Below are 26,339 nucleotides of genomic sequence, written 5' to 3' on the forward strand. Positions count from 1 at the left end.
CTGACACCTGTGGTCCTGCATCCACATAGTGTTACGGCAAGGGGCAACAACGTGTAGTTCCCTGCTTCAGGAAACTGTCCCTGTCACTCCAGGTTGCTCACACACACTCTCTGCCTACAGACACATGCAACAATGCTATGCCCTATACTACAGAGTGAACCCTGAACCCCTGCTCCTCAGGGAAATATGGAGGCAGGCTCCTGCGGACAATCCCAGCGACTTGTGAGGCTGAGGTAGGAGGCCAACTGGTCAATTTAGCAAGATCCTTTCTCAAAATAAAAAAAGGTCTGGGGATCTAGCTCCATGGTAAAGCACCCTTCTGTTCAATCAAAACAAACAACAAAACAAAACCCCCCCACAAAACCAACTGGCCAGTCCCCAGCATGAGAAATGCAGGCTTCCAAATACATAGCCAGGGTATGTGTTAATTTATTAGGACTGACTCTTCATTTCCGCTTCTTGGGAAAGAGAAACTCCTGGGACAGAAGTTATCAGTGATGTCCCATGGCTCTCAGTGGGGCCAGGGAACTCTGTGTGAAGAAGTAAAACCTTCTGTTTCCTTTCACTCAAACCACTTTTTCCTTACAGCTACCCAAGTCCATAAAAGGCACATACATGCGCAGGAGCTGGAAATGATCCAAAAACGGAGCACAGACTCAACACAAACTGTCTCTGTTGCCCTAACTGGCCTCAAGGCACCCAGGTCAAAGGTGGGGTTACCTCCAGAAGACACTGAGGTCAGAGCTAACTTTAATCCCCTCCCAAGCTCCCTGCTCCAGCACAGCACCCTGCACTGCTTGTCCCTGGGCCAGTGTGCACACAGGGCTTGGACTGTATCCACCTGAGGACACAGCGGGAGGGCTGGCCTCCTCTCTGTCTCTGGCTCCTGTGACCTGGAGTAAAGTTCCAACCAGCTGTCCGGATACTTCAGTCCCCCTTCTGTTTAGATTCCTGGTGACATCAGGATAGAAATGAAGCTTTGGCCCCTAGCGCAGCTTGGCTCAGACCCCCGTACAGAGCCTGGATTCTCCCGCTGCTAATCCTCTGGTTTCCACTGTTCCCAACAGCCCCCCGCCAGCAGGGCCTGTTCCTGTGGCACAGCCCCTGGTGAAGTCCCTCCCACACCTCCCCTGGTTCTGGGAGCTGCTGAGCTGTGGCTCTTGTGCAGCTTGCTCTGCATCCTCAGAGGAGGAACAGGATCAGGGACCAGCGACCGCGCAGGCACCAGAGCAGGGCTGCAGGCTGGGCAGGGGTAGGGAGCTGACCAGCAAACAGGACTGCTGGCCTTCCAGGCCCCGCCTCTGTGTCACTTCACAGCCTTTCCACGGCTCTGTGATCAACGTTCCGTGTATGTGAACAGCGCCTAGAGGTTTTCTGGGTTTTTGTTTGTTTTTTACTAAATAAATATTCCCTTAACAGAAACCAGCCCCAAGCTCACTGCCATTTAAATCCCAGAGAACAGCAGCCAGCGGTCAGCGATGAGGCCTTTCCCTAAAGCAGGAGCATGGAAGGAGGATCGAGGCAGTGCCCTCCAGGACACGATCCCTTGTCCCCCAGGCAGAGTCCTGCCAACAAGACTGCAAGCAGCTCCCACGTGCTCCCTACGCAGCGAGTCCTGGGCAGCTGAGCCAAACAGGCTCTCTTTCCTTCTGGTCACAATGAGGATTTGGGGCCCCTGTCACAGAATGACCAGGTGCCCAATGGCTGCTGTGCAAGCACCTCATCGCCTCATGATGAAGCTGGGTTCGTCTTCCTCCTCCTCTGTTCCAGATGCCTCCTCAGAGCTACTGGACTGCTGCTCCTGGGACTGACTGGGTCCTGTAACCACATGACATTCAGATTACAGACGTGCAGAGCCACTTGGAGAGTCAGGAGTGTTTAAAAAAAGGAGGGGAACAGAGGGGACTTCAGGAACTCTTTGATCCTGGACAGCCAGCCATCATACCCACCAATGCCCCATACCAAAGCAAGGGTCATTGTATAAGTGACCTTAGGGGATGGGGCATCCTCACCAAGAGGTCCAGCAGCACACAAGGAAACCCGACACCCCACAAAACAAGCTTTGGTATAGCTCGTTACTACCAGTGCCTATCACCCACAGAAGGGGAATGACCCCATGCGCCTTAAACATTCAACGCTGGACTCACATCCCTGCAGAGAGCTCAAGATCTACTGCAGCCAGCAAAAGGATTTTCAAAACTACAGCAGAAGGCTCTGCCCACAACAAACATGCCAGCTCCCGCCTCTTCCCAAACAAGGGCCCAGAGGCCTCTGCGGACGCCCCATGAGTAGTTCCTAAGCTTCCAGTGCTTTCCCCGTCACGGCTGCCAGGAGCACAGTGTGGCTGAGCTGGTTGAAAGCACAGTACAGAGACAACTTGTTTCCAGACCCTCCTCCTCCTCCTCCAAGGAGCTGCTGGGGATCAGACCCAGGGCCTTGTGCACATTAGGCAAGTACTCGCCCAGTGAGCTACATCTCCAGCCCTTTTTAAATTTAATTTTTTAAAATATTTTTATTTTTGTGTAGTTGTACATAATAACTTTTTAATTTTATTCGAACCCAGGGCCTTGTACATGCGGGGCGAGCGCTCTACCGCTGAGCCATAACCCCAGCCCTTAAACTTAATTATTTAATTATTTATTTATTTATTTTTATATTTATTTATTTTTTAGTTCTTGGCAGACGCAACATCTTTGTTTGTATGTGGTGCTGAGGATTGAACCCGGGCCGCACGCATGCCAGGCGAGCGCGCTACCGCTTGAACCACATCCCCAGCCCCGAAAACTTAATTTTTTAAAAGATGTATGTTACGGGGCTGGGGTTGTGGCTCAGTGGTAGAGCGCTCGCCTGGCACATTCGAGGCCCTGGGTTCCATCCTCAGCACCACATACAAATAAATAAATAAAAAGTACTGTGTCCAGCTACAACCAAATATATTTTAAAAAATGTATGTTACAAATAGCCACAGGACTTTTTTAGTTGTTGATAAGAATATTATTTTTATTTATATGTGGTGCCAAGAATGGAACCCTATGCCTCACACATGCTAGGTAAGTACTCTACCACTGAGCCACCACCCCAGCCCCTTAAATTTAATTTTGAAAAAGGGTCTTGCTAGGTGGCCCAGGTTGGCCTTGAACTTGGGATCCTCTTGCCTCTGCCTCCTGAGTTGCCCCAGATCTCAATTTCTCATACCATTCCTGCAGCAAAAGGAGCCAGGACTTCTAGGAAAGTGGCTGACTCTGAGTGAGGCAGGCCACATGCCTGACAGGTGTCTGCAAGAAAGGCCGGGAGAGCTGGAGAGGAGTGGGGAGAGCCCACAGCAATGGGATCTGTAAAGGGACAGAGGCCAAGTGAAAGCACTCCCAACGGCCAAAGCTGGAACCATTTTGTGAATGAGATAAATAATGCAGTGCTGGATCATAACCTGAAGTAAAAATCAACACCCACGAGTCCACCCTGATGTAAAGGGAGGAGAAAGGACCCCCCACCTTGTGCAGAAACGGCCTGCAGAGACCCTGCCATCACGGAGGAGGGCACAGCTGGGCCTCCCCCTCAGCGTGGGCTGCACAGGGCGACTTTCCCTGTTACAAAGGCACCTGACCTCTGCTCTTCCTCCCAACTACACAGTGTTTCCACAGCCATGAGGAGAACACTGGCAAGTCCTGACTGTCAGACATTTTTCAGTCCTGACCCAAAAGAAGTCAGAAACTATCACAGCCAACGGAGCCTAAGGACACGTGGTGATTAGACGTGGTGTGGAGTCCAGGCTGGATTCTGGAACAGGAAGAGGGCTTCAGGTTAAAAACGAAGGAAATCAGAATAGGGCTTTGGCTATGGCTACTACAATCATCACACTGGTTCAGACGCTGACAAGCATACCCCGTTAATGAGCCGTTAAAACAGTGGGGGAAACTGGGTGTGTAAGAACCCCGTGTTATCCTTGCCATTGTCCTACATTATCAAAGTGATTCTGAAAGAAAGAAAATTACTTAAGAAAAAGCAGGACCTGAGAGAGCGCTTGCTTAGCACTGGGTTTGATCCTCAGCACCATATAAAAATAAATGAAGCGACTGTGTCCATCCGCAACTAAAAAAAAAAAAAAAAGAGCAGGACCTGAGACGAGCGCTGGTGGCCTAGTGGATAAGCAAGCTGTGTGCTCAGTGGGTCTGTAACCCAGTGTGTGCCAACCCTGTGGAGGTGGGCAAGGTGGATATCAGAGCCCCATGGCACCCCTGAGGGAGGGGTACACAGAAAGGCGAAGGATGAGCACTTCTCCAGACACACGGAAGTCAGAGAGTGTGAAAAGGATCATGCCCAGTAGCCACATGCAGCAAGGCTGAGGGACAGAGGAGTAGGCTCAGCAGGGCAGAGGCCTGCGGAAGGCAAAGTGGTGGAGAGACAAGAAGGGGCCTGACCGTGACGGGGATGCTGAGTTTCAAGCTGGGTTACCTCATGGGCAAGTACGGACACCTGGGATCAAATCCTGACCCAATGCCCATCCCCACTGTAGCTCTGCAGGTGCCACCATTATCACTAGGTTGACTGCCAAATTCAGGTAACCACTGAACACCTCACAGGGCTGTGAGGACCAAGCCAGTTAACATGTGCAAAGTACTTAGAACCACAAATATGTAACAAATGTTCAATAAACATTTCATAAGCAGAACAAGTGACAGTCCAACCTGTTTTATAGGAGACCTCTGGAGCTGTACAGAGGTGGGGGCGGTGCAGAGAATGGAGACAGCACGGCTTCTATGTATAGATAAGTACATGCGTTCGTATGTGCACACTGCATATTTTTTCAGTACTGGCAATCAAACCTAGGACCTGGGGCCTGCTAGGCAAGCACTCCACCACTGAGCTATACCCTTAACCCTCTACCTATATTTTAAAAATAATTTTAACAAATCCTCAATGAGAATTTGATTTCCTCTCATATATATGGCTCTTGTCCACAAAGAAGAAGAAGAGTTTCTAAAAGCCAGTCCTAGCAAGGACAGGGCAAAAGTACTCACTGCTGCACATGGTTCATGGCCATAAAAACTCTCCTTTGGAAAGTAGCTGGCAACAGATTTCAAGAGCCACAAGTTCTTTTTATGCTTTGAGCTAGTAATCACTACTGTTGGGAATTTATGTTAATTTATGCCTCCCAAAAGAAGCAAGGAGACAGGCACATGCTCTTGACTTTAAGTGTCTTCTACAGAAAACAAAAATGAATCAATCTAATGTCTAATAAAAAGAGAAGGGTTGCTTCAACTACCGGATATCATCAGTCACTGAAAAAATTATGAAGGAATACAGTATTAAATAAAATAAGCAAATGAAAAAATGTTGCAATTACATATAAACATGTACTCGGAGAGAGACTAAAGCAGACTGAGGCCAGGTGTGGTGTGCGGGCCAGCAGTCCCAGCAACCTGGGAGGCTGGGGCAGGAGGACTGCTTGAGCTCAGAAGCCGGAGTCCAGCCTGGGCAACACAGAGACCTCTATCTCAAAAACCAAACCAGGGCTGGGGTTGCAGCTCAGTGGTAGAGCACCTGCCTAGAATGTGGGAGGCACTGGGTTCGATCCTTAGCACCATGTAAAAAGAAATAAATAAATTAAAGATATTGTGTCCATCTACAACTTAAAAAATTAAAAAAACAAAAACACCATCCTGTCATGAACAGAACAGAGCCCCTCTCAAAGAAGAGTAATCCTGCCCCAGATACCCACAGTGCCGAGGCTGAGAAATGCCCCGAGTGTGCCTACTCAATTCCCCTTAAGGCTACCCTGGATTTCCCTGGCAAACAGGCCTTCGTTAGGATAAGGAACGCTGGTATTACAATGGGCCACATTGGGAGTTCAAGGCTTCAGAATAATCTAAACCGGCTTAATGTCACCCAGTGGTGTCATTTAGACATGAGTCTCGCACAGCAGGTGTATTCGCTGAATTACTGGATGAGCACAGAAAACAAGCAGGGAGAGCTTCTCTCCAACAATAGAAGAGAACTCCTCGTCACTGACCATCACTGCTTTTCAGAGGAGCCAAAAGAGCATGAGTAGCGGAGCCCCCTCCAAATCCATCGGGAACCCAGTGGCGCCTCAGTACCATCTTGTGGCACCACTGGGGATTACCCCCTGAATTTCTATTCATTTCAACTGGACAAAATACAGAACAAAATCGAAAAGGTGATGTAAAGGGCTTACAAACCATTCTGTGATAGTTACTCCTACAACACTCTGCTCATTTGATACAGCACACATACAGCCACGTTGTACTAAACTTCTTGCTTTGTAAAGTGCTATGTATGGTCCCAATTGAGTATAAAAGTGGGGCCATGCTCCCTACCAATGACTTTTGCCTTTGTTTGACTGAAGCCCAGAGCCCACACAGAAATGGGAAGAATTTCAGAAAACAACATTTACTCAGAGTAATATTTTCCAGTCTATTCATCCATAATTTATAAAAGGCTGTTGCAACCTCCAAAATGATTTCATGCCCCAGTGATAAAAAGAGGTTAGCCTGCCTCAGCTTGAGAACAGGTAGCCCATCATGTGACTCCAGGATGGGACATGTGCATAGACCTCTCTTTTTTCAGGGGGTGGGGCACTGGGGATTGAACTCAGAGGTCCTCTACCACTGAGCCACACCCTCAACTTCTTTTTATTTTGAGACAGGGTCTCACTAAGTTGCCCAGGCTAGCCTCAACTTGTGTTGATCCTCTTGTTTCAGCCTCCGCAGCACCTAGGATGACAGGCGTGTGTCACCATGCCTGGCACAAACATCTCTGTCTGAAAAAGCCCTGAAGTTCTGGGTAGAGGAGACCCATAGCTGTTGTGGGCTCTAGAGGAAGTCTACCCAAAAGCTGTATGGTCTTGAACATTCTTCACAGTCTTGGACCAAATTAAAGAACAGTGACTGAAAATCACACAGCTGCATGCACCTGATGTCTAAAAGCATCAGGAAAGGGGCTGTAAGAAACCATGTTCTTTCCTGGAAATGATGCCAAAGGCACAGGCAACAAAACAAGAAATAAGACAAACTGGACTTCATGAACACTCACAAATTTTATGCATCACAAATCAGTATTAACAGAGTTAAAGGGAAAGCCACAGAATGGGAGATAATATTTGCAAATATATGTATGTGATAAGGATTAATATCCAGAAAATAGAGAATTCCTAAAACGCAATAATAACAAGAAGCCCAATTTAAAAATGGGCAATGTAACTGGGAGTGGTGGTGCATGCCTATAATCCCAGCAGCCCAGGAGGCTGAGACAGGAGGATCGAGAGTTCAAGCCAGCCTCAGCAACTTAGTGAGGTCCCAAACAACTCAGTGAGACCCTGTCTCTCAATAAAATACAAAATAGGGCTGGGGATGTGGCTCAGTGGTCAAGTGCCCTTGAGTTCAATCCCCAGGGGAAAAAAAATGAGCCAATCAGAGGCTCTAGGTGGGATGGAGGGAACACATTCAGTTCCATCTCTCCCTCTGGGTATGGCTATGGCAGCTGGACAGAATACAGACTCTGAAAAATAAGCAAACTGGGGAAGAAGAGCAACACACAAAGTGCCACTGCAAGCTGTGAATCTCCTGCTGTTGCTTTTCTCTGTCCAGTATCCCTCAAGCCTGGACTCAGGGTGACCCAGAACCCAAAATTAGAGATGGGCGCAGACAAAGCTCCAAAGAATCTTGCCAGTCTGGCTGAGGTAAGCAAGGGACTCCTGGCCTAGGGGTGGGCGCACCGTTCCCCTTCTCTCAGACCCTAGTTCCCAGGCAACCAGGCAATCCTGTAGGCCCGGGTAGCAGCAGTGGAGAAGGGGTGTGTGAGCACTGGAGCTCTGACAGAGGAGAGCATTTCTTTCTAACCAGAGGAGCCAGGTTTTAAGGGAGTCGCCTGTTGCTTTTCCTCTCTGTCTCCCTCCTGATCGTCAGGTCAATTGCTCTAAGAATTGGACTCAAATAATCAAACCCAAAGTGGCCACTAGGTGGCACACGCAAGGCACATCTGGAGAACACAGCAAACTCCAAAAGCTGATCTGTCAGAGGAACCACAACCCACAGAGGGCGGGAAAGAACCTGAGTTCTGGACACACGAGGTTGACTGCCTGCTGGACAAATATCAATGAGACTCAGAAGCCTTACTGTACACTATTCAAAACATCCAAGACACAGAGAAAAATACTCAGCTTACGAAGAATCAGCAGAGTCTCAATTTGTAGGGAAAAGGCAACTAACAAACACCAGATGGAATTATCAGATTCTCTAACGCATCTGCTTAAAACACAGGAAGAAAGGCCACGGAAACACAGCCAGCGACCTGCTCTAATAAACAACTGAAGGAAGACCCTCACAGGAAACAGACCAGAGGGACACCTGGAGCATCAGGGACCAGGGAAGAAGAAGAGCACACAGTATGCATTGGTTAGTACCTTTTGAAGTCTTTAAAGTATGTTTGAAAGTAAAACATCACCTGGGCTGGGGCTGGAGCTCAGCGGTAGAGTGCTTGCCTAGCTTGTGTGAGGCACTGGATTCAGTTCTCAGCACCACAAGTAAATAAATAAATAAAGGTTCATCAACAACTAATAAAAATATTGAAAAAAGTAACATCATCTGATCACATTTTCAATGTCTGCAGATGTAACTAAGGGTAAAAGAACATAAGTGATGGAAAGCTCTAAGCAGATCTAAGCAGAACGTGACCGTAGTATGTGCTTAACATCCCCTAGAGTCATAACAGCTATAAAAAGGGATAGAATTAAAAACACAACAGGGCCGGGGGTGCTGCTGAGACACAGAGCACTTGCCCAGCAAGGCCTGACTTCCAGCCTTTCCATCCTTAACACACCCCCCCCACCATGCACACAGAATGACACTTGAAAAGTAATGGCATAGGTGGGTTAAGATTCAAGAAGATGAGAGCACTTCTAGAATGGCACACTAATCACCTCCCAAAATCAGCTCTTCCAGAAAAGCAACAAGAATACTGGCAAAGATTATTTTTTTAAAATCAACCTTTTGCTTGGTGGGTAGTGCACACCTGTAACCCAAGATACTCAGGAGGCTGAGGCAAGAGGATTATGTTTGGGGCTAGCCTGGGAAACTCAGACCCTGTCTCAAAGTAAAAATAAAAGTAAAAAGGGCTGAGGATATGGCCCAGTGGTAGAGTAGCCCTGGGTTCAATTCCCAGTATTTATCAATTAATCAACAAATAAACCAACCAGGTTGAGCATGTCTCAAAGTTCCAACCTGAGCACTGTCCCTATTTGACCTGTCTAGCAGCTCCCAGAAAACTTCTCGCAAGGCTTGTTTTGAGCTGTCCTGACTCGAGAGTTCACTCAGTGTGAAGAGCTTCTTCCTCTGGGTGTTTGTCAGAAGCAATCAGTGGCAGCCACTTACCACTGCGACTCCCTGAGGCAGAGATAACAGCTGAAGCAAAGACGAAATGACCAAAAAGCTTAAGAGGAGAAGCTGGGACACTTGAGGGCCACACACAAGGCTGTGCACAGGCCCAAGAAAGACATACAAAGGCCCTAATTTCTCACTCTGCTGTTCTTGGGGCTATGTACAAGCAGGAAATGGAGGCAAAGGTAATCTGCAAAGCCCTGCCAGGGCACCGAAGCCATGCTCCAACACACACAGCCTTCAGCAAAGGCTGGGAGACATACTGGTTCAAGGCATTTAAAGAAATATTTACTCTCCGGCTGACCACTGAGTTAACCAAGCAGACACTTCAGTGATCACACACAACAAAGAACACAGGCTTTACAGAATTAGTTCAGGAAGTCACTAAATATGAAACTCAAGAATGACAATAAGCAGCAAAAACAGCACATCCCAGAGGGCAGGGCAAATTATCCTGCATGAAGGAGAGCTATTTCCTAACACAGGGTCAAGCTACAACCCACCAAGAGAACACTAAGACCCGCTGTTACGCTCACTCCTTCTCCTTGGAGGGCTAAGAAAATACCTGCTGGTTAATTTGAGGAATTGTGGGAGGGAAGAGCAGTCACACAGTTTAAAAACATCATAACGTGTCACACAGTACAACTCATGAGGAAGCCAGTCCTAAAAGGGGTCAATCGTATTTCACCTGTAAAGGAAGCCCAACTGTACCCCCCAAGCTAATACCCTCAGTGGTTTATGCAGGAACCCAGTCACTCACAGCACAGACACCAATGTAGAAACACAGCAAACTGGGGTCATTTTTGTCCCTTAGCATCCCTGGCCCTTTCTACCTGAGGTCCATCTCTCCTTCACTCTTAGCCTATGGCTCCCAGGCCTTTGTGATGGGTTCAGAAGCAAGCAGGACTGGAGCACGGTGGACGCTGCCCCAGCACCCACCCCACTCCTCCTTATTAAGAGAACATCTGGGGGCGGGGGCAAAGTAACCAGCTCCCAGTGATGATCATGAATAGTTTAAAGGATTTATGACAATTCTATTTTCTATTCACCTTACATGAGGGCAGCTAGGGATGGCAAAGTGACCTAATAAATAAATAAGGTGACTTCTGCAGGACACTTCTGAGGACTTTTTTTTTTTTTTTTTGTAGTACCAGATTGAATGCAGAGTTTCTGTACATGCCAGAAAAAGCACTCTACCACTGAGCTACTTCTCTAGGCCCTTCTGGGGGACTTTTTGCTTTCTAGTAAAAAAAAAAAAAAAAAAAAAAGACAGACAAGTACCATCTCTCTATCCTTCTGCTTTGAACATAGGTATAATGGGCAGGAGCCATGCAGCCATCTCACACACTGAGGACAAAGGCCAAGAGAATTGCAAGAGTGTTGAACCCACCAGACCGACATCTACCACCAGATTTCTTATCATGTAAGAGAAACAAACTACTCTTTGTTAAAGCACTGTTAAGCATTCTTAACTGACTGGAAGTATGACTTAACTGGAGACAAAGAAACACAAGATTTCTGCTAGGAACACTGGGATGGTCCCTCAACCTTTCTTCTTGGACAATAAAGAGGCAGGATGTACCCTAAAGAGCAGTTGCAGGCACTTCACAATCACAAGGCACAAGCTTGTAGGAGGCCAGGAGGTCAGGACCAAGAGGAAACAATAGTAATGCCACTGAGCTCTTGCCCCAGTCCTACCTGAAGGGAGGTCTGCCCTGGACTGAACAAGAGCCAGGGTCTTTCTTTTCTGCTTAAGCCAGTTTGTTTTCTGATACTTATAATTAAATGAATCCTAACACAAATAAGCTGCCACTTCCTCAGTGGCCAGCCAACCAGCCCCACACCCTATGCTTTTCTGCTTCTGGGCAGCTCAGGCCTGGGATCAACACCAAGAGAAAGGCTACAACCAAGGAGAAGTGGACACCACTCACCTTCTTTTTGTTTCTTTTGCTCAAGTTTCATCTTCTTTGCCAACAGTTTCTTCTCTTTTAACTTCTGGCTACAAACAAAAAACACACATGCTGATTCCTTAACTATCTTGCTGTATATTTTACAAAATAAACACTTATTCATAGCCCCCCATTTTTTTTTAAAGAGAGAGTGAGAGAGGAGAGAGAGAGAGAGAGAGAGAATTTTTAATATTTATTTTTTAGTTCTCGGCGGACACAACATCTTTGTTGGTATGTGGTGCTGAGGATCGAACCCGGGCCGCACGCATGCCAGGCGAGCGCGCTACCGCTTGAGCCACATCCCCAGCCCTTATAGCCCCCCATTTTTAAAAATATTGATGAACCTTTATTTTATTCCTTTATTTATATGTGATGCTGAGAATCAAACTGAGTGCCTCACACATGCCAAGCAAGTGCTCTTGCACTGAGCCCCAGCCCCAGCCTCCTTTTATAGCTCTTTAAAAACCTTATAGTTGGAAGCTGGGTGCAGTGTCACATGCTTGAAATCACAAAGACTTGGGAGGCTGAGGCAGGATGATCAGAGTTCAAGGCCAGTCTCAGCAACTTCGTAAGGCAACCAATTCAGCAAGACCCTGTCTCAAAATAAAACATAAAAAGGGCTGGGGATGTGGTTCAGTGGTTAAGTGAATTCAAGTCCCAGTACCAAAAAAATTTAAAAATGAGAAAAACAAAAAAGTTAACATTTGGGCACAGTGGCATGACCCTGTAGTCCCAGTCAGACTCCATCTCAAACACAAAACAAAACAAAAACTACAACACAAATACTTTAATAACAAAATAAAGGAAAAACTCAGCTAGGCGCAATGGCACAGGCCAATAATCCCAGTGACCCAGGAAGCTGAGAATCACAAATTCGAGGCTAATCTCAGCAAGTTAGTGAGGCCCTAAGCAACTTAGTGAGACCCTTCTCAAAATAAAAAATAAAAAGGGCCGGGGATGAGGCTCAGTGGTTAAGTGACCCTGGGTTCAATTCCAGGTACTAACAAATAAAGAAAGAAAGAAAAGGAATAGGGGTTAGGCTTGTGGCTCAGTGGTAGAACACTCGCCTAGCATGTGTGAAGCACTGGGTTTGATCCTCAGCACCACATAAAAATAAATAAAATAAAGGTCTTAAAAAAAAAAAAAAGGAAAGGAAAGGAATAATCTCTTATGGTTCTGCCATTCCAACATTAAACTATTTTCATCATGAGTCAGGATCAAATCCTAAGGAGTCCTGAGGTGACTAAAGCAATCTCAGAAATACTGGAGATAGGAGCTGGGTTTGTGGCTCAGTGGTAGGGTGCTTACCTAGCATGTGTGAGGCACTGGATTTGATTTTCAGCACCATTTATAAATTTTAAAAAACAAAGGTCTATTGACAACTAAACAATATTAAAAAAAAAAAGAAAAAGAAAAAAAAGAAATACTGGAGATACATTTTCATGTGAAGTTGTATGGACTGTTTTTAAAATCCTGCTCAGCTCCCTACAAATTGAAGGACCGTTTATTTAGAACCCTGCAAGCACACACACAGCTTGTACCACCATGTAGTCATTTGAAAAGGTCAGACTTTCATTTAAGGAACAAGCTGAAGGGGAAGTTTGGTTACAGCATTTTCATAAATTCAGTGTTAAAGGGCAGAATTGAAGGAGACAAAGTAATCTGTGTGCTCACTAAGCAGGGGGGTAGGTAGGAAAAGAAGGATTGCCTCCAGGTAGGCTCTGCCTTAGGGCATTCACACCCACCACTCTGTAGGTCACAGAGAATAAATTTTTAAATTTCTTTGGGGGATCTGGCTATGTTGCCCAGGCTGGCCTTCAAGTACTGGGCTCAAGTGATCCTCCTCCATTTCTTTAGTGGCCTGTGAGCCAAAAGCACACTCTACACTTTACTGCCTCTGGGCAGCCCAGCCCTGGGAATCAACACACAGAGAAAGGCTACAATCAACAGTGGGCGCTAGCTGCCCAGCAGCTGGCACTATAGGCGCACACCACCATGGCTGGCCACACAGGTGAACCTTTGAGTACAAGACTTGCCCGTTCATCAGCCAGCCACTTTCTGACACCCCCCGCCCCGCCCTCAGATGACATGATGTGCTTACCGCTTTTTCCGACGCTTTGCAGTTTGCTCCTCTGCAGCAATTTTATTCTTTTCCAATCTCTTCTGAAACTCTGCATCCAATTTTTGCTACAAAAACCCCACATTATTTAGATATACTCTGGACTGGGCAGACTCATGCACAACAAAATACGAAAGAGAAAACTGGAGAAGGCGTGTGGAGGACTCCTTGAGGACAGCGGCAGTAAGGACTGTCTCTCGGCCAGCACCTTGCCCACTGACCAGAATGCAGCACAACAATGGCTAGAAGGAATTTTCAAGTCCTAACCTTAGCAACAGTTACTAAATGACTCACCCTAGCAGTATCTCTCTCTCTCTCTCTCTCTCTCTCTCTCTCTCTCTCTCTCTCTCTCACACACACAGTATACACATCCACTACTGAATTCTTCTTCCCAGTTTTCTTTCCAAGTTTCAATTTGTTCATCTATAAAAGGAGAGAAACTATTAAGTCCTTTCTGCCAGCTCTGTTTGGAAGAATAACGAAATCGGTCACAGAAAAGCACCTGCGAAGAATACAAAGTGCCGTCTTTCATTTCTTCTAGTCATTCCCTAAAGGTTGAAGAGGCAAAGGAGGAGCCAGCACAGGAGGAAGAGGTGCCTTTGTTGCGGCTGCTATCTGCTGTGGATCTGCACAGGAGGTCACTGAAACCAAGCAACAGAAGCTGAGAGTGGAAGATGCCCCTTCAAGAAGGAAATGAGCCTCAAGGAGAGGACAACTGGAAAGAGAAAGAGTGAAATCCAAAAGCCCTTGAATTTACTAGTGAGTGAACTTCACGGAGCGCTGGTGGCTGACATACCTGAGACCAGCTCTGTTGGGGTGTTGTCCTATCTGTCACTGAAAAAGGTTGCATATTCTCCTGCCTCTTTTATGTTTTTAAACTTTAGAGCTTATGTTTTGATGCCTGAAATAAAAACCTTTGCATCTGTATGGATGTCAAGTTTGTGCAACATTTTCCTGTATTTTCTATGGATCTTTATATAAAAACTTCAGACTAATTTTTGGTGCCTGGGACAACAACCTGTTCTACTTCCTCCCTCCTAGAATAATTTAAAAATAAAAATGCCTCCCATAACTCCTTTTTTTTAATATTAATTTTTAGTTTTAGGTGGACTCAATATTTTTATTTTATTTTTAAAATAAAAGAGAATCGAACCCAGGACCTCGGGCATGCTAGGCGAGTGCTCTACAACTTGAGCCACAATCCCAGCCCCCAGAGCATTATTTCTGACAACGGCAAACCTACTGCAGTGAGCTGGGACAGGTGTGACAAGACAGCCAAAACTTCCCACTAGCATTGAGAACATCACCACCAGAACACAGCAGGCCCTAAGGAGTTGTTTGCTGCTGTTGTTGTTTTAATCAACACCCTTTGGTATGTGTATGTGCTAGCATTATGAACATTTGTGCATTTAGACAATTTTCATGTCGTTTTAAAAAAGATACAATGTGGGTCCAGTTTGTCTCAATTTTTCAAAGAATGTGGTTCACTACTTCCTTTTCTGCTGTGGCTCCTCTCTGTTCCTAGCAATTGCACACAAAAAAATGTGCTGCCTATCTTTTCTTGACTAAAAGAATGGCTTCCTTACTTTTGAGAAATTACAAATGTCGAGTGGGGACTGGAGATGTAGTAGAGCACTTGTTTCACATGTGCAATTCTCTGGGTTCTTTGGGGGGTGGGAGGGGGAGAAAAAACACCAAAATGTTTAATGATTCTCCCTTGTACTTTTTTTAAAAAATATTTTTTAGTTGTAGGTGGACACAATATCTTTATTTAATTTTTATGGTGCTGAGGATCGAACCCAGTGGCTCACGCATGCTAGGTGAGCACTCTACCTCTAAGCTACAACCCCAGCCCATCTTGCACTTTTTTTTATAGTGCTAGGGATGGAACTCAGAGCCTTGTGCATGTCGGGCAAGCACTCTACCACTGAGTTACATCTTCAGCTCTAGTTTAAAGGTTCTCCCCCACATCCCTGAAATTATGACTAAGTTGCCTAGGTTGGCCTGAAACATCTGGGTTCAGGGATCCTTTTACTCCAGACCAACAAGTAGTGGGATTATAGGTGTGTACCACCACACCTGGTTTTTAAATTATAATTTCTTTAAAAATTCTCAAGTCTAAAAAAAAAAAAAAAAGAAAGAAAAAAAAATCATTTGACCTCTGTCATGAAGAAATGCCAGCCTTAAAGCTAGAAAACACAAAACTTCAATGAAGATGACAAATAGAAAGCACATCACCATTCACACAAAACAGCTAACTGCACACAGGCATCAGCTAAGAAACAACAAGAGAGAATTGACCACTCTAGTAGCGTGGAAGATCCTGCTTGCCATTCCTTTTCATGTCAGATGGCCTGGAGGGGAGAGGCCACTCTCCAGTGCTCTTCTATACAAATGGAAGACTCTGTGCCTCCCTCCTCTCTTAGGGTGGCCATCTTGCTGCACTGAGTTTGACTTAGGAGTGGCCTGGACTCTGCTTTCCATGCTGTGTAAGGCAGACCCTATGCAAAGTACCACCAGCTGCATGAGTACACTTCTTTGAACTTTTTCCCCTAAAGGCTGTAAAAGTACATAACCCCATACTAGGGGGCTCCAGCTCCTGGCTCACTCACCTTTTCAGCCATGGCATCCATGTAGTCCTGTCGCTGGTACTCTCTGCGGCGCAGATGCCTGTACACGTGGAACTCTCCACTGCCAGCCCCAGCACTTGAACCTAGAGCCAGAATGACCCAGAGTTCCAGATGAAATCCAGTTACCATCACAGGTCACCCTTAACTAAAAGGGACTGAAGTAAAAACTGGAAGTAATGGAAGGTACCATGCCTGCCTTTTTCCACTTATACCCCAGAGCAAATGCAGGGTATGGCATGTCACAGGGACCATTAAATTGTTGTGTGAATGTTGACTATGAAATCACTAAACATTCCATTGTAATGTATTATCAAGAGGAGGAAAGACTGTGATTTAAAGACCAAAATCTAGAAGAGAATGATGACCCCATGTCCTCCATTATTTCACATTTGGCTGCTAGATTTCTAGCAAGTTGGAAAGGTGTCCACAATATTTTAAGTAAAAAGATGGAGATTACAAAAATAATATGTGCAGAACACCTGTATTCTTATAAAAGCATTTTTTTCTTATATCAGTGATGTTGACTATAAAGAGGTTGGAAGGCTTTATCAAAACACTTCAAGCAGAATTATGGAATTACAGGTGATTCTAAGTTCCTTATATTTTTATGTATTAAATGTATATATTACATAATCTATGTATTAAATATGTATAAATTCTTTATATCTCTAAGTATTACTTGTTTCTATTTACAATTAGTATGTTAGTTGATAATCCAACAAAATAATAAAGAACACAGAAGAAAGTTGTCTAGTGCCAAACCATAAGCAACTGTACCCCATCATTGTAAGAACAAAATTCTGGACCACTGAACATTTTTTTTCTTACCAAAGATCTATTTAACAAATACTTCAGGAGATACACGTGTGTGTGTGTTGTGTGTGTGTGTGTGTGTGTGTATATATCTACCTTTAAATTTATTTATACACACAGATAAAGGACATTACCCATTACATCTCGGACAAATTCTGGGGGAGGTCGAGGTGCCCATTCACTCATTTTTTCCGGGATTGGAACTGCTTTGTCCTGCAATATTTAAACAGGAAAGCATCTGTTAAGAATAAACCTGCTGACAAACTTCCATCTCTTATAACCAAAGACTAGCGAAGAGGGCCGGTTTTGCTACTCAGACCCGAAGCTGATTTTTCGCCTTGCCTGCCGTAGGCAAGGGCTACACTTCCCAGGGCAGAACTCAGAAACCTGTCACCGTTAATGGCCAGCAACCTCCAACTTGAGCCCCACTCAAGGAGGAGAACCAAGCTTTTCTAGTCAAAGGTCTAGGAAATGGACCATCTCATCGATTGTTTTTAGGATCTGGGGAAGCGAGGCCTGGACGCGTGCGCGAGGGACGAAGGCGCGACCTGCACAGGTGTTCTGGCTGCCCCCCTCTAACCGTGAGTACTCTTTGGAAGAAACAAGCCCTTTTGCTAACTCACAGCTTCCAACTTCTCAGTCTAACGCTTCTGTCCTCGGAAAGTCAACCGAAAAGCATGAAGCCCTCCGCAGCACCTTCAGGCAGGTTTCTACACAAGGACAGATGGAAGCTCGCCATCTCTTCCGGGACAGTTCCCAAGGACTGCTCTGGCATTAGGGTGACGACACCTGGAGTCTGGCGGCGGGGGATGGGGGTGCGCGGACCCCCAGAGGCGCCGGAGCGGAGAGGGGTGGGCCTCGGACGCGCCGCGGAGCCCGCGCTTCCTCTCACCGGGTTCTTCATGAGTCGCTCCAGCTTAAGCTTCTGCTCCTCCGCCGCATTCTTGGGGATGACGAGGGCCTGCGGTTCTTTCTTGGGCCTTGGCGGTCGCACAGACGAGGCGGCCGGACTCGCCATAGCAACTCTCCCACTCACCGGGCGAGCGAAGACCGCGGCGCGCCCTTATGACGACAGAGCCGGAGACGCATGCGCAGTCTCCGTGCGCGGGAGGCGTGGCCGCGGGCCGGGGCGGAGTCGCAGAACGGAAGTGGCCTGCTGAATATTCATGAGCCTGAGGCTGGTCTGGCTTATTTTGATCCAAGCGGCTTGATTTCATTTCCTGTTTCTGAACAAATCTGTGCGGCCGGACGCCCACGTCTCTGGAGGCGAGGTGGCCCCTCACGCTCGAGTGGTCCGGGCCGACCTCTGCAATTCCAGCGGGCACCGTGCTGCAGAGGGCTCTCAGCTCCTGCTCCCGCCGCGCTCCCCTCGCCTCTGGGCTTTGTCCTGCCAGGTCCGTGGGTCCCCGAACTCCCATTTGCGACAATCTCCATTTATATAAGACGGCGCAAACATGTCACTGAGCTTCCTGAAAACTGGGAGCCGGATGTCCTCTGTCACCTTGGAATTCCTCAGCCGAGGGCATGAGGCTGTTTTACCAGAAAGAGAAGAGCCGCCTCTCCAGTCTGGGAGCCGGCCAGACGTTCACAGCTAGGCCTGAGGTTCTGTTGAACGTAATTAACTCCACAGAACACCCACATCACACAAGGCCTTCCTGGGACTGTGATGGAGCGAGACCTAGAGCACTCCGCAGTCCTGTCTGAACTCGCGAAAGCAAGAATATTGCTCCTACCAGAAAGAGACCCACATCTTCCCACTCCAGCTAATACTAGTAACTGCGGCTTCTTACCTGCGCCAGCCCTGATTCCTTCCTTTCCTTTTACATATTGTGACCAGTTTTTATTTTTATTTATTTTTGTTACTGGGACTTGAGTCTAGGGACACATTACCACTGAGTGACATCCCCAGCCCTTTTTATTTTATTTATTTATTTTTGAGACAAGGTCTTACTAAATTGTTGAGGCTGGCATGGAACTTGTGATCTTCCTGCCTCAGCCTCCCTCCCTGTCGTTTGGATTAGAGGCACGTGCCACCGTGCCTGGCTATCATTAATTTTACATGTCAACTTGACTGGGTCATGGAGTCCCTGAATATTTGGTCAAACATGATTCTGGGTGTGTCTGTGTGTTTCTGGATGAGATTAATATTTAAATTGGTAGACTGAGTATATCCTTCTAATATGTGGCCCTTATCCAATCAGTTAAAACCCTGAATGGAACAAGACATCCCTCCTACAAGGGAGACGGAATTCTTGCTTGATGGCTTCTGAACTGGGATCCAGTATTGGCTTTTGTCCACCAGACTTCAGACTGGGGTCTTGGCCTTCCAACTGGGACCAGAACTACATCATCAACCCTGGTGGCTCTCCAGCTTCCTGACTCAGCCTTCTGATGTAGGACTTGTCAGTCTTCATGATCCCATGAGCCAGTGCCTTATAATAAATACATTATCTTGGTTGTTTCTCTAGCGAATCTAATATAAATATTTATTAAGATATCTGATCATAGAATTGTCCTCACTTCCTGACAGCATCTAAACCAGAACAAAAGCATACTTTCACAAGTCACCTTATACAAACCCAAATCTTGTTTCAAGCCCTGTCAACAGCCTCTGCCTGAGATAAATATGGCCTTCCTTCCTGTAACAAGCCAGAACCCCAGTTTGCTCAATTACAGATGTGTTCCTGTTAGTCTTTACAGCTTCTGTTTTCTTGTTTGCCATTCGAGAGCCCCTGTAAAGTAGATGTCGGCCTATATTTCTTACTGTATCCCAGTGTCTGGGGCATTCCCAATGCCATTTCTTACATATCCCAGTGCCATTCCACAGCAAGGCACTCTAAATAAACATTTACTGGATGAACACAGCATCTTAGGGACAGGAACCTCAATACTACTGCTGTCTGCTCAGCCCAGAACAGTTCTCCCACTGGGTTCCCAGGAGGATGGAAGGTGGACAAGGGAAGGATGCTTCATTAGTTCTCTAAAGGCTGTTCCTGGATGCTTCACAGTGGGTGGTTTTCCAAGGGCGAGGGGAATTCAGGGAAGTCCTTGACGGGCCTTGGTCTGTCATTGGAATCCAGAGAGGGCTTGGCCTGGGTGGGTTCATACACACAAATTTGTCCTTTATTGTACACTTTAGCCACCTGGTACCTCACTTGTCTCTAAACACTCTACAAAACAAGGACTTTGCCTGGAATGTCTTCTCTTCCCTGAAGAACTCCCACTCAGGGGGTTCTTACCTTGGCTTAAATGTCACTTGCTAGTTGGGTACAGTGGTGCTCATCTGTAAGCCCAGTTAGGGAGACTGAGGCAGAAGAATCACAAGTTTGAGGCCAGCCTGGGCAATTTAGCCAGACCCCGGTTCAAAATAAAAAATAAATAAGGCTGTGGATGTGGCTCAGTGGTTAAGTCACCCGCTGCTAAAAAAAAAAAAAAAGAGCAAATACTCAATAAATAAGTGGTTACTCAGTGAATGACAACACAAGACATTATTGCAGCACAGAGTTACAGAGCCAGGAACACTGGGCCAGCATCTGACCTGTTGGCAGCTGTTGCTACAGCACCCCCAGCTCAGGGTCAGGCACAGAGATGGGGTGTGATGGACAGCGAGCAGATGGAAGTTCAGTGAATTGATGACGTGAAGGAATGCACGAAGGTGGTAGAGAGCAGGTGGTTTGAGAGCTGGTAATGACCTTGATGTCCAAGTCCATCCATGTCACTGACGTTCTTATGGTCCTGGTTATACAGATAAGGATGAGAGGGAAGAGGCCCAGGCTCTCACAAAGTCAAATCTGGGTCTCTGGTGGCCTGAGTGATTAAGGGGCTCACATATGGATAGAAAAAGACCCTGGTAGAGAGTGTTCACCTGGCACCCTCCTACAACAGAAAGCAGATTTGAGATTCTGCTCTTTGGAATGAAAGATTCCTCTCTCTCACCTCTGAATGCCCCACAGGTCTCAGACCCAATTGTGCCATCCCACCCACCACCAGGGGGCAGCAAAGCCTCACCCAGACCAACCATGCCTTCAAGTCCAGCCACTGCCTTGGTGACCTGGAACTGGGCACCTGGGAAGCAAGGTCTCTCATCCAGTGAAGACACCGTGCTTTGACACTGGTGCCAAATTTTGGCTTCGCCTACCCTGAGCTTGCAACTTAAGCTCTCCAACACGGTTTCCTCACGTGCCAGGAGGGCACCAGCAAACCTACCCTGGAGACAGGATCATACAAGAAGTGATGTATGTGTCCAGTACGGCGCCTGACACCTGAGGGTGACTGCCTGCCCCAGTTTGGTCCTAGAACTGAGGGGCTGGGATGTGGGACTTCTAATGTCAAAACTAGGAGTCTCAGGAAAACTGGGACAGTTGGGCACTCAAAAGGACCACCCCGTCTCAGTCCTTGGAGTCATGGATGACACTGAAAGTGCTGAAGCAGTAAAACTGTCTACGAATGTTCTAGAGTTTGAGTTTCTCATGGAATTAGCAAGTCCGTGGTCTTTTTACAAATGTCCTGGGGCTTCTCAGGGTTCTGGAAGTCCTAGGTCAAGGGCTGCATCTGTTCAAGAGAAGAAAACAGATCCACGAACAGAGATAAAAACAAAGAGGGAGGCTGGGGCTGCGGCTCCATGGTAGAGCACATGCTTAGCACCCATGAGGCCCTGGATTCCATCCCCAGCACCCCTGGAAAGCAAAAAGGAGAAAAGAATAGTAAAACAAAACAAAAACAAAGATAGACTATCTCCACTTCAGAAAGGAGCTTGCCATTTTTCTATGAAGGTAAACGTACACTTAGCAACCCAGCAGCCTCACTCCCGGGTGTTTAGAGAAGTGAAAACAGATGTTCCCACTGAATAACCTGTGTGTAAAAATGTATAGCAGCTTGACTCCTTATTTCCCCCTACTAGCAACAACCCACCTGCCCATCAAAGTGGGATTTATCCTCACAGTGAAATTCTCCTCAGCACTAAAAGGAAGAACCTGTTGATACTTGCAGCAACATGGATGAATCTCGAAAGTATTGGGCTGCCCAGTGTGGTGGTGTATACTGCAATGCCAGCTACTGGGGCTGAGGCAAGAGGATCACAAGTTCGAGGCCAGCTGCAGCAACTTAGTGAGACCCTGTCTCAAAACAAAAGGGTTGGGAATATGATTTGGTGGTAAAGTGCCCTTGGGTTCAATCCCCAGTACACCCCACCCCCGACACACACACACACACATCTGAAAGTCCACAACCTGAGCAATTCTATTGACTGAGCATTCTGGAAAAGCCAAACTAAAACAGATCAGAAGTTGCCAGAGACCAAGGGTAGGTAACAGGAGGAGATGAGGGGCATATGGCCCGAGGGAACTTTTTTGGACTGGAAATGTTCTATATCTGGATCATGGAGATGGTAATCTGACCATGCACATCTGTCAAACTCATGGCAGCATATACTTAAAAAGGGTGATTTAATTCTATTCAAGTCCCATCTCGATAACATTGACATAATAAACAACAGCTGACTAGCTTTTCATGTTTGGGTGTTTGGGGGAAGTGGTGCCAATATTCAGCCCACAGTGCCCCCCACATGCAGCTTGAGCTCTATATAATCTGCCCCACCGAGCAGAAGGCCAATGGTAGGGGCAATAAGTTTTCCAAAGCCCAGAGGCCAATGTGCTGGGCTCCACATGCTCAGAGTCCTGGCTGTCCTGGTGGCAGGGTCCTCTCTTAAGCTGGGCCACGCTGAGCAGTCATAGCAGGCACCTGGGCCGGCAGCTGGCATGGTCTCCACCCACCAGACTTCCCAGTTTGGGTCACTAAAAGGCCTTCCTGTCCCTGAACTTGAACCCTCAGGTCTGCTGGTTGAAGGGCCCAGCAGAAGCGCTGCTGTGTGCATTGGTTTTCTGTTGCTAATGATTGAATAGCACAGACTGGGTGATTTTTAATGAAAAGGTGATGATTTGGGCTCCGGGTTCTGGAAGTCTTAGGTCAAGGGCTGCATCTGGTGATGACCTTCTTGCTTGAAGAGTCACAAGGAAGTGCAGGGTATCACCAGGTGAGAGACAGAGAGTGGGCCCTGTGTGCCTCGTACGGTCTCTCTCCTTCTTCTTGTAAAGCCACCAGGATTCACTCATGGGGACTCTACCACAATGACCTCATCTAACCCTCGTCACCTCCCAAAGCTCGACTCTGAACACCACAGCTGAATTAAGTTTCCACCTATTCAATATCTTGTCACCATGGGGACCAACCACATTCTAGCCATCCCAGATGCATCCCCATCTGGGCTGGTCCATGACTGCTCTGTGTCCTTGGCCCCTCTCAGCTCTTGACCCTACTGTTCCCACCTGTGACCCACAAACCCTCCTTGGATGACCTTCCATGAATGTGTGGACCACTCACAAATCCTCTGCTGAGCTCCACACACAGGAAGAAGCCATATTTAAAATGCCCCCAAGACAATGGAAATCAGTCAGTAGCCTTCAGAGCGCTTTCCATGTGCCAGGGTCTTGGTCTACTGGGCCCTGGGCATTACCTCATTGAATTCTCACAAGAACCTTATGCAATAGATTCTATTTTTAACTTTCTTTTTTTCCAGGACTGAGGATTGAACCCAGGGCCTCCCACATGCTAGGTAAGTGCTCTACCAGAGAGCTACACCCCTGGTCCCCTACTCACCTAATTTTAATGGTAATTACTTCCTTACTTGTAGTATTTTAATATTTTTACCAAAACATCAACCCTAAAACTCCATTTTCGTTACTGGAACTCCACATACCTAGAATCAATCAGAATGTATTTTCTATTCTGTGGCTTTTGGTTTACTCTCTTGCTTGTATCTTTTTGTCCAAAAGCTCTTCATTTGAATGTAGTCAAACATTTCTATTTTCCCCATTGAGGGATTTTTGTGTTCTATTTTCTTTTTAAAGAGAGAGTGATAGTGGGAGAGAGAGAGAGAGAGAGAGAGAGAGAGAATTTTTTAATATTTATTTTTTAGTTATCGGCGGACACAACATCATTGTTTGTATGTGGTGCTGAGGATCGAACCCGGGCCGCACGCATGCCAGACGAGCGCACTATCGCTCGAGCCACATCCCCAGCCCCTTTGTGTTCTATTTTTAAAAAACCCATTTCTTACCCCAAGGTTGTAAAGAAACTCCTTAATATTATTTTTAGATGCTTTATTGTCTTGCCTTTCGAATTTAGATCTACGATTCACTTAAAATTATCTTTTGGGTTTGGTGCGGAAGCCTAATTTCATTCTTTCCCTATTGATGACTAAATTTCCCAGAACCACTTATTGAAGAAACTGCTTTTCCTCACTGTGCTGATGCTTCATTTCAAATCTCAGCACAATTTTATTCTGCCATTGCCATTGGCAACCAGCTGAGCGCAGGTGTGTGCTAACTCTCAGGTGCACCAAACAGCTGTTTATGCCCTGGGGCCCACTTGGTGCAGATCTGGAATCTGCAGGGGAGTTGTTACTTGTGGCAATACCTGACTAATGGGGACAGGAGTTGGTGGCTAATTGTGTTTCTCTTCCTTCTCCATCTCAATCTTCCTAGTCTCCTACTTTCCATCCCTTTGAGATCACTGCCCCAAATAAATTACTCACACTTCTGGAGGGAACCAAGGTACTGGACATGGGTACTGGAGGTGGCTCAAGAAAGCAGCCCCCCCAGGATGGGATCAGGGAATTGAATTATGCACTGGTCAAGCTACAAAGAAAGACCCTCTGCTGGGGTGAGTGGAATGGGATAACCCTGGCCTGGAGCAGCATGATGATGACTAGTGCTCTCTTCTGTTAGATGTAGGTAGAAAGTGAAGCTTTGGTTTAGGTACCAATTGCCTGCACTAGAAAGACCTGGGAGCAATGGTGAGTGTTGGTTGCTTTCTGTTACCTATTTTGAGGGCTTGAAAGGAGAAAATGCAGATTCAGGCTAGCCGACCTTCAACTCAAAGCAGGCTACAAGTCAAAACATCTCCAAGGCAACAGTTACTGCCAAGGGGAGGGCCATCACCAGGTAGACCAGATGGCTGGTCTACAAGGTCCTGAGCCTCTGACCTAACCCATTCCCGTGATTGTGCAATTGGTCCATGAGCAAGGGAGCCATGTGAAGGGCTGACGGCCATGTCTGGGCTTCCTTCCACCACGCTGCTGGATTTATTGCAGCTGCCAAGTGCCAGAACATGGTGACCCTTGATAGAGCACTAGCGTCTGAGGAGCCCAGTCAGCCTCTTGGTGGCAAGTGGCCTTTCATCTTAAAGGCAGAATTGATTTGTCTTCTTGGAACTGATACCACATCAGATACGGGGTTGCCTTATCCTACCTCACCTCTGCCAGCACCGTCATTCAAGGGTTTGCAGGATGCATCTGATTTGCTATTGGGGACCTCACATATAATCTCAGGCCAAGAATCATGTCACAGCAAAAGGGGGGGGCTACATGGTGAGAGGAACAGCTACCACAATCCCTGAACGCCTCTGACCCCAGCACATAGCGTGGACTGTTCAGTTCTCAGATCAGATGTCCGCTGGAAACGCATCCCTAGTGGATGGAGTGATGGGTTCCAGTGATGGGTTCCAGGTCGTGGAATGTGGATGGAACCTACTGCTGATATATGGTGCTGGATTCCCTGTGATTGGAATTCATAGGTTCGGGGAACAAAGGAGAAGTAGGGGTGGCCTTTCTCACTATGACCCCTGCGATCCTTTGGGTGAAACTGTACTTCTCATTTCTTTAAATTTAGGCTCCTTTGAATCAGAAATTCAGATTCCTGGTTTGGGAAAACAACCTGGAGGACCAGAGAGGGATCCGGTGAATTGAACCAACTCATTTTGAGATCTTCACTCCTGTGGAACAGCAGCCAAAGAAATGGAAGAGGACGCGTGACCTTGATTGTCATGGGGACTTAGGTGACTCCAGCTACATGGAGGAGTAGGTCTGGAATGTGATAGATTTATTGGGCACCATTGCTTGGTGATTCCACATCCAATGGTGACTGGACCTTACGAAGGTAAAGAAATTCAGAGAGTTAACTTTTTAGGGATGGAAGTTGAGGTCACGCCACCATGTCAAAGTCCTGGCCATGGATGAGGGAAATCTAGAATGCAGGGGGCAGCAGGGACAGGTTGGATATAAATTATGCTCTGGGGTCAGTTAAGGCAGTGAGGACTACAGGTTGTCTCATTAACCCTTGTTTACAGAGTCTTTGGTAGGGACTGTGTCCAGGGATAAATACACAGGAATTTCCTACTTATCTTTTTTTTTTTGGTTATTGATTTCTAGTTTATTTGAATTGTGATCAGAGAATATGATCTGATTATTTCAACCCTTAGAAATATATTAAGACTACTTTACAGTCCAGTATACATTTTTTTGTAAATGCTTCATGCATACTTGAAAAGTGCTTGCAATTACTAATTAGATATGGTTTCCCATGTTCAGTGATATGCTTTC

At 46.6% G+C, this 26,339-nt stretch overlaps 2 protein-coding genes across 3 annotated transcripts in view; both read right to left on the reverse strand.

The window, feature by feature from the left end:
- The window catches only part of ORAI2 (ORAI calcium release-activated calcium modulator 2), a 32,645-nt gene extending 16,525 nt beyond the window's left edge, over positions 1–16,120 (reverse strand). The window contains exons 1-2 of one of the 2 annotated variants that reach the window (XM_081297337.1): positions 16,073–16,120; positions 11,324–11,391 (exon numbers count right to left, since the gene is read on the reverse strand). The gene's annotated coding sequence lies outside the window, so the exon portion shown is untranslated. Of the gene's footprint in view, positions 1–11,323; positions 11,392–13,442; positions 13,510–16,072 lie in introns of those variants that run through there. The other variant, XM_081297336.1, reaches the window with a different exon arrangement.
- Positions 1,382–17,964, reverse strand: PRKRIP1 (PRKR interacting protein 1). Its single transcript, XM_081297339.1, has 6 exons — positions 17,796–17,964; positions 17,038–17,116; positions 16,073–16,173; positions 13,443–13,528; positions 11,324–11,391; positions 1,382–1,818 (listed from the first exon to the last, which is right to left on the reverse strand). Exons 1-6 carry the CDS (start codon positions 17,919–17,921, stop codon positions 1,721–1,723), a joined length of 558 nt encoding a protein of 185 aa, XP_081153465.1. The 5' UTR covers positions 17,922–17,964; the 3' UTR covers positions 1,382–1,720.
- Between the last annotated feature and the right edge of the window lie 8,375 nt (positions 17,965–26,339).

The sequence above is a fragment of the Spermophilus citellus genome, assembly GCF_964194105.1.
Source record: "Spermophilus citellus genome assembly, chromosome: 6".
Classification (NCBI taxonomy): domain Eukaryota; kingdom Metazoa; phylum Chordata; class Mammalia; order Rodentia; family Sciuridae; genus Spermophilus; species Spermophilus citellus.